This window comes from Octodon degus, unplaced genomic scaffold (assembly GCF_000260255.1).
Source record: "Octodon degus isolate 3935 unplaced genomic scaffold, OctDeg1.0 scaffold00012, whole genome shotgun sequence".
Classification (NCBI taxonomy): domain Eukaryota; kingdom Metazoa; phylum Chordata; class Mammalia; order Rodentia; family Octodontidae; genus Octodon; species Octodon degus.
In genome coordinates, this window is record NW_004524588.1 from 14,690,601 (window position 1) to 14,699,157 (window position 8,557).

Sequence of the window (8,557 nt, forward strand, 5' to 3'; positions counted from 1 at the left end):
ACCCTGTAGACACTGTACTAAATACATTAAAAATAAAATAAAATAAATGAAAAAGAAGAATGGAACATATGACATAACTTCTTCCCTTATCATTAATAACTATAGTGTCCTTTTGTGAAATATCTTTTATTCCAGTCATTGTAGAGTTCCTGGATGACATGCTTTATAAATAGAAACAAAAATTATGACATCAGCACAATTGGGCTACTCACATTCTGTTGTAAGTTAAACTGCTTGTTATACTAACAACTCATTTCATACATCTTACTGAGCTTTAACATGGTATTGAAATCTGTTTAACAGTTCTGTAAATTTTCCTATTTATATAAGTAGGCCCTATACACCTTTATCCTTTTGTCACTTATGTAAATGATTTTTAAGTATTTTTCAGTTCAAAAGTATAAATATACACTTCGCTCTGATAACAACTATGCAAGAAAGGTCTGTCTTCTCTGAAATATGAGCCCAGAAACTCATATAACATACATTTTAACATAACGCATCACCGCTCACCCCAGTGACTCCTCGCCTTGCTCCTAAAAATGAAGCGTGGAGCATTCAGTTGATAAATCCTAGTTCTCTGTCAGCGTCAGCGCGGCACTCCTGAAGGACCACCCCTGACTGAATCTCTGCACGTATTTCATTGTCTTTTTGCTGCAAGAGATACTCCCGCGTCTCTAATGCATCCACTAGGCGCACAAAGTGAAACAGTTCTTTTGCCAAAGCCTGAGTAGAGGACTGCTTGAGGCAGGAGCAGTTCTCAGGCACTGCGGGTGCTGAATCGGCCGGCTCTGGACGAGAGTGCTCTCACCTCTGTTTTCCCGTTTCTTCTTCCTCCTCTCTTCCCCATCCTCCCTCTCCGCCTCTGCTGGTTTCTCCCTACCCCACTCTACATCTCCATTTCTCCCTTACATTGAACGTGTGACCAAGTGAGCATCGACCTACTTCTCGGAGAGTCTGAGAGGCTGCAGAGAGGCACAGAGGCATCTCCTTCCTGTGTGGCTTAAGAGCCTGCTTAAGCAAAGGCAGTCAGGCTCAGCTGAGGAAACTAGGCTCAGTCCCCAGATCCCCATGCCCTTAAGGCATCCTGAGCCAGCCCCCCCCCCAAAAAAAAATCCTCCTTTCTTTGTACTTAGTGAATGTGCATTCAGTAATGTTGAGGAACATTTAAGAAGAGCTAACTGTAATGGCAGTGCTTTTGAAGCTTCCTCTAGTTCCAAAATATTATAATTTGTCTTGAAGGTCCATTTTGAGAATTTGGCAATCACAAAGATACCCTTCTTTTGCATTATGATTATTCCAGATAATCCTTTGGGAGACAAAAGTTTATGTGGTTAATAAAAATAAAGGAAAATAGTACTGAGATTATTTAGGAATGTGTGATTTCACAGAAATGCAATTTTCTTCAATGAAACAAGATTTTTTAAAAAAACTGGCTTATGAAGAAAAACTTTAAATAATAAATCAGAGTAGAGTCCCAAGGCTACAGATATGTTCTTAGATTTGATTTTTAAAAAAAAAAAACATATTTAGTACGGGGTTTACAGGGTCTCACAACACAGATCAGACTCATAAGGATTCTCCCGTTTTTAGCCTCGCAAGCACTGGGGTTACAAGTGTGCACCACCATGCCCAGTTTCAATTGCCATCTCAGTGCACCCCAGGGTCAGGGCCAGCATGGCACACCGGGGATCAAACCCCAGTCCCTGCGCCTGCCTAAGCAGGAGCTTTAGTCCACTGAGCTATATCCAGTCAGCCCTCCTAGATTTGATTCAAAAGGCATTTGGGGCCACAGATATAGCTCAGTGGCACAGTGACTGCTTCACAGGCACAAGGTCCTGTGTTCAATTCCAAACACCAAAAAACTAAAAGAAAAAGAAAAGAAAACATTTGGCAGGTACCTGTGCCCTCCTTTGATGCAACTCTGGGTGGAGGTAGGACGGATTAGCAAAGGACAGGAATTCTTCACACATATAAGTCATTGTGTGAGGAAAGTGGGTAATTGCTGGTATTTCAGTAATTATGTATGTAAATCAGAAGAGCCTATATATATGAGTCAAAACTCAAGAACTGTCGTTAGCACATCCTGGAGCCACCATGCCAGTCACATCATCCCGGGCTGCCCAGATGTAAGTACCAGCAATGACAGTTTCCAGCGGCTTATGCTCTCATAGTCATATAATCCAAGAAAGATTGTTTACTTAGAGGGTAGTTTGTGCGTTAAGTGAGGAAAAGTGATGATAGACTCTTTTTTCTCCTAAAAAACCAAAAGATATGTAATAAAAATAAGTCTAAACGAATTTTTAAAATAAATAAGATCTCATTGTTGATACTATGTATTCCTAGCGTAGAATACTAGGATTCTTTCTTTCATTAGCTCCTCAAGGTACCTGAGTGACATGTGGGTGATTAAAGGAACAAAGAAAAACTAATTTCTTCTTCCCTTTTTAGCATCTTATATTGGCTAGTGGTATTTTCACATATCATGCTTCATATTTGTGTTATAGCAGTCTAGCCCAGCTGATGTACTTCTGTTCATTCTCAGATTCATGCTCCAGAGGATTTCTATTTTTCTATTTTCAGACCCTTTAACATCTCTTACCTCTCTTCAGGCTCACCTCAATGACCCTCAGCTAGCCGAAAGGAAAAACCCACCATTTAAGATCTCTGTGAGTCTTTGAAGGAAAACTGAAATATTCTCAATGGTTCCTAAACTTTAAAAATCTTTAAGTGGTATAAAGAGATTGAATCTGGAGCAGAGTGTATGAGTCTAACAAAAATAATAAAGATAGGATACCAGTTTCACAAAGTTTCTTTCTAGCTAAGGGAGAGAGGTGTATGCATAAAAAGTACTGTAAAGACTTTTGGTGCCAAGATAAATGTCTACCTGCATAAAGAAAGCCCGAAGGAGGCTGTCATCAGGCAGGGATGAATCATAAGGGTAAGAAAAGATGCCACACACCATGTGAATCTCAGCTTAAATTTTGTTATGAAATGTTGTTTCTAGAAGTCTTAAAAGTCAGGGGCTTACAACCCCAAGAGAAAGCCTGAATTTAAAATATTTGAAAAATGTGAATAATTGGTATTTATTTGTGTGGAACTGGTTAAGAAATTAGAATAAAAAAGCTTTTGGAAAAGTAGCACAGGTAGGTTGGAAAAGGATCTTATAAAGAAAGTAGTGTTGAGTCAAGCCTTGGCATGGGTTATATAGACAAAGACAGTGGAGGAGACCGGGGAGCACAAAACATGGAGAGTCAGAATAAAAACAAAACTACTGTCACACCAGACAGTTTAACTTGCATAAGAACAGCATCCTTTCCTGTACTCTACTTGTTTTCTACGACTTTCAGTTGTAAACCTCAGGCCAGTGCTGCTCAGACTCCGAGGCTTGGCAGGATGAGAAGAACTCAAGCAGAAGCGCTGCTGCTTTTGCACCAATTCATTCTGGAAATGGGGGCTAAAACTCATGAGCAGCCAAACATCTTTACCTGAAAGCACACACTGCAGTTGTCCCACCATCACAGTCCATTTCTGTCTGGAATTTGGGGGATGATTGGTTTGAGACTCTTCTCCCAGAAACGACTTACTACTGCATGAGCCCTATGTCAACTCCTTTCATCTCATTCTTGGGAAACTTCTACTGAGCTCATCTTTTTCTCTGTCCCTCTCAAGTTGGTCCCATCCAACTCTGCTCCATCCAACTCACCCTATATCTCTAATGTTCATTTTATTGCCCTGGAATCATTGTTAATTCTAACATAACTTTCTCTTAATTTGCAGATCTTTCTTTGAACATTCTTTTCTCCTTTAACCTAAAATTCACTTTGTACTCATGATCTTCTCTTAGATCTTAGGTGGTGGCTGCTTCCTGTAATGCCCTCTGTCCTGTGGCTCTGGGTCCTCAAGCTCCCTCAGGTATTGGCGCTTTCCTTGGCTTCCAAATCCATTGCAGATCATTTTTTCTAGCTATTTTGTTCAGTGTCACCTTCTTTAAAAGTCTTCTTCTCAACATTCCCATTGGGGTCCTATGTGTCATCTATAAATCAGGACACTCATTTATAGAGAAGGTAATGGTTCAGATTCCTCACAAGGAAAAGCTGAGTTCTACTTTGCAATAATAATATACAGAAGATAAATACAGAAAAATAATAAGATGTCAGATAGGACAATGAAAAAGGAAAACAGATATTCTTTCAGCAGCAGAAATATTCAGCACATTTAGCAAAAATAACTGCATATCTCCAGAAATCTAAAACAGATTCACTACCATCAGCATGTGCCTTCTGATCTGGACCACTAGACTCATCTCTAATGTACATTGACTTATGGAGAATAGCCTGCTATGCTTCCTCCAGGCTCATTCCAGAAACCCAGCTGTTTCTTTCCCCTCAGATCTCTGAAATCTGCTCTTGCTAATCCCAATAATGACCTGTCTTTCCTCCAGGTCAGCCCACGAGGAAGTCTTGCTTCTTTTAATCATTAGGTGCTTGTGACCAAGTGCTCTCCACCCACAGGTGGGGAATCCTGCTCGGTACAGCAGTCAGAGTCATGTGGAGCCAATAGGCTAGAGGTTAGAAGAGCACACAGTGGTGTGCCTTGCTAGTGTCTGCTGCTCTCTGGCCTAACTGTCCTGCTGAACCAAGCCTAGGCCTTGTGTTTTGGGAAGTCTGAGTTAATAATGGCATTATGCTTGATGTACTCAGATTATATTTGTACTATTCCATAGATTACTTGGATGAAGATGGAAAAGTTTACAATTTTATCAACAGAGATAAAAACAGTGAAATACAATTCAAAGTGTTTTATTGGGATATAAATTTTATTACATTGAATTAATTATTTTAATGTGAAAAAAACAATGGCATTTAGCATACTTCTAATGAACAACTCTACCAAGCTCCAAACATTTTGGGCATCTCCAGAGGAAACCCTACACATCTGGAAACATGATTTTTAAACCAATATCGCTATTTATATATGCTGTGCACAGTGTTTGCAATGTCTTATTTGAGTTCTTATTTTTTATTCTCATCCTACTGATTCCATAAGACCCTCTTTATGTTAATGACAGCGTTAGGACAATGAGTTATATAGAAAAACATCTCTGTGGCCCAGATAATGTAGTTTTACAAAATTTTATAACATAAATCTACATAAAAGATACTCTTTAAAAAAAAAGAGGCATATTATAAAGGCAAAAATATGCTTAAATATCAAAGCAATGATTAGAATAGAGAAGAAAGATCATCCCTAAAAGTATCTGGCACATGGAAGGTACCCAGGAGGCATCTGTTGAATGAAAAGTGAGCAAAAATAACTCTAAATGAATTAATGGAAATAACCCAGAATGAATGAATGGATGGATGGATAGATGGGTGGATGGATGAATGAATGAATGAATGAATGAATGAATGAATGAATGAAAACATTGGAAATGGATTCAGGACCCAAGAAGTAGTGTTTCATTAAGAGCAATCTGGGGGGCTGGTGAGATGGCTCAGTGGTCTAAAGCACCTATTTAGAACAAGCTTAGCAAAGCACAGGGACCGCGGTTCAATCCCCCAGCACCACATGCCAGCCAGTGCCCCCCCCCCCGTGGACTGAGCTGGCCACACACACACACACATAAATAAATTTTTTTTTAAAAGAGCAATTTGGTAAATTATGAAGGGAAGCACATTAAATGGTTACTGTGTCATTGCAGTTGAACTAGTCTTAGAAACAAACAGGAAAGAAATGTAAAGAATCTATGATTTCACACTCAAATATTTATACCAAAGGTAGAAAGATCAAACTTTCCATAGCTTTTTTTTTTTTAACTGTCTTTTTTTTTTTTTTTTTTTTTTTTCTTTTAATCAAAGGTCCCTTACTGATCCTGCTTCCATGAGTGGTCTCGACCAGGGAAAACGGGGGAGGGGTTAACCAGCCAGCACAGGGCGGGGTCATTTCCACATTCCATTTAAACACAGAACTAAATAGACAAGCACAGAGTTACTATTTTGGTTAGAAGTTGGCAGCATGGGAGCGGGGAGAAATAGGTGGGGAATGTGGATGTCATTAAAAAAAAATATATATATACAGGCCCCCTCCCCAAAGCTGGCTACCTGAGGGGAACTTGGTCTGCTTCAACCCAATAGGAATCAGAAGATCAAATGTAATGTGGGCAGGCCGGAACCCACAGGGACGAAGGCAGGAAGAAGGTCCAGGGGGTGCTGTTTGGATGCCCTCCCCCTAAATGGAATCCCCCCCAGCCCTTTTGGTCTGGCAGAAAGGGGGCAGCCTACAACCCTTTGAGGGCAGGCCCAGGGCTGCCAGATGCTCCAGGCAGGGACTGGACAGGCTCACAAAGGCTTGCCCTCCAGAAAGATGAAGGCACTGTCACCCAGCTTCTCTGCCAGTGCGCAGCGGCCCTTGACCTCCTCGTAGCAATTTGCCTGTAATTCGTGCTTGATCCCTGTCAGTTTCTTTCTTTCTTTCTTTCTTTCTTTCTTTCTTTCTTTCTTTCTTTCTTTCTTTCTTTCTTTTTTGCGTTACCAAGGACTGATCTCAGGACCTCCCACTTGGCTTAGTCTACTGAGCCATCTCCACAGCCCCTGTCAGCTTCTTTTTGATGACATCCTTTGAACTGGCATAGATCATTTTGCTCTTTAGGGGTGCACACTCCGGGGCCCAAAAGATAAACACCAGATCCTCCTTCTTGCTCTCCTGGATCTCGTCGTAGGTTGCATCATGGAGGGCATAGCGACAGTCCTTGTCTGGCAGCATCTTGACAAAAGTGGCATAGGGGTCGCCCACAGTCTGGCCCACATCCCCCACCAGAATCTCCTTGCCCTCCTCCAGCATGATGTTCTTCTTGTCCTCACTCAGGCAAAAAAGCACTGCCTTCTTGCGCTTCTTCACTTCCTCTGGTGTTGAGGACTTGTGCACCTTCATGTCACTGAATACCTTGATGACACCATCAGACACAGCCACACCAGAGGCCGTGCTTCTGGAAGTGAAAGAGAGACTGCAAAAAGAGATGAAGAGGACGAGAGGCACTGCAGCTGCTTCGGGGACCTGACTTCCATAGCTTTTTCTATTTATCGTATCTAAAGATTTGAGATAAGTGTTGTAGCCAGGATTTACAAGAGAAAAGATTTAATACAGGACACATAATTTACAAGATTGTTTTATAATATTCACCCAAAGAAGTGGAATACAAAAGAGTGCAGAAGATCTGTCCACACACTAGAGATCCAAAGAATCCAGCTGAAGGCCTGGGTCCCAGGACAATGTCCTGCACAAGTATAGCTGAAGACTTAGAGTCCATGGCAGAGTCCTCCACCAGTGAGGCCTAGACCCCATGACAATGTCTCATGCAAGTCTGTATCAAGAATATGCACTAGGAAGGCCCAAAGTTCAGTAGTGGAAGCTAGAAAGTCTGAACCAGAGGGATGAAGGATCTGTGCTAGCAGGCTGAGGGATCTGCACTAGAGCCAGGAAACAATGCTCAAGGTAAGAACCAGAACGCGGCCCCAAAAAGAACCGCTCCCATCCTCAGACAGTGAAGACCTGAAATCCTCCAATGATGAGAACAGCTGAATTCACATCAGGAAATCCAGTGTGACAAGCTTCCCCAGGAAAATCAACAACACACCATCTTCCCCTGAAGTTCTCTTTTTATGCTGTTGGCAACCATCCTCAGGTCAGCCACACCCAGAACGACACTGATTCAGTTCAGCTGGGTGTTACAAGTTGCTCATCAGTTAATCCACCACAATAAGAGCATAGCTTTAAGGGAACATATTGAGTTCCAGTACTTAAGATTTTAATTTACAAAACAGAAGTATATGGGCATCTGCTATTACACAAATTGTAAGCTTGCATTGCATGTAGTGTGGTTATGAATTTGTGTGACTATTTCTTAGTCAGCCTCAAGCATACTATCCCTAGTTTGTATCCTTAGTGTGTTAAGTGCACCCCCCATGATTATTAGTTGAAATATGCTATTCATCAAAAAAGTTTGTCTAGCTAGTCAGCAACTAGACCAGAAGAAAATCTAGTATCCTACATACCATTATGTGACTATTGGTATTTGAACATAAAGTTAATTAAAGCACTAGCATATTTCCAACACAGTAATTAGCTTAATAGGATTCACCAAGACCTAGAAGTTATTCTAGCCCAAAAGAGTAGTTACTTGTGTTCAATTAATGCTCAGACATTATAATTTAGGAACAGCACGCGTTTATGGCATGTTTTATATCGTCAGAAGGAATAACGTATTACCCTAGGAAGCCCCTCTATTGTGGATGATTCTCGTGGACCCACAGGCTCAACGGGACTTAGGGTTTTTCTCCATTCTCTGTAAAACTTTACACATTCTTTGAACTATTCTTATTTAGAAGATCAAGTACCGCTATCTTGTCTGATGGTGTTGGGTAGTACTGTCTTTGTGACACACATTGTCACTTTCAACTATGTCTAACAAATATGGCCATAGGAAACTATTGTGTGCCATCGAGTAGAGGATGTCTACGGCCATACCATCCTGACTGCGCCCAATCTCGTCTATTCA

The 8,557-nt window shown here is 41.1% G+C and overlaps 1 protein-coding gene across 1 annotated transcript; it reads right to left on the reverse strand.

Moving 5' to 3' along the window:
* Positions 1-6,341: 6,341 nt before the first annotated feature.
* LOC101578712 (cofilin-1-like) lies at positions 6,342-6,953 on the reverse strand. The gene is made up of 2 exons (XM_004626123.3): positions 6,616-6,953; positions 6,342-6,476 (listed from the first exon to the last, which is right to left on the reverse strand). The coding sequence occupies exons 1-2, from the start codon at positions 6,931-6,933 to the stop codon at positions 6,342-6,344; spliced, it is 453 nt and encodes a 150-aa protein (XP_004626180.1). The 5' UTR covers positions 6,934-6,953.
* Positions 6,954-8,557: the final 1,604 nt, after the last annotated feature.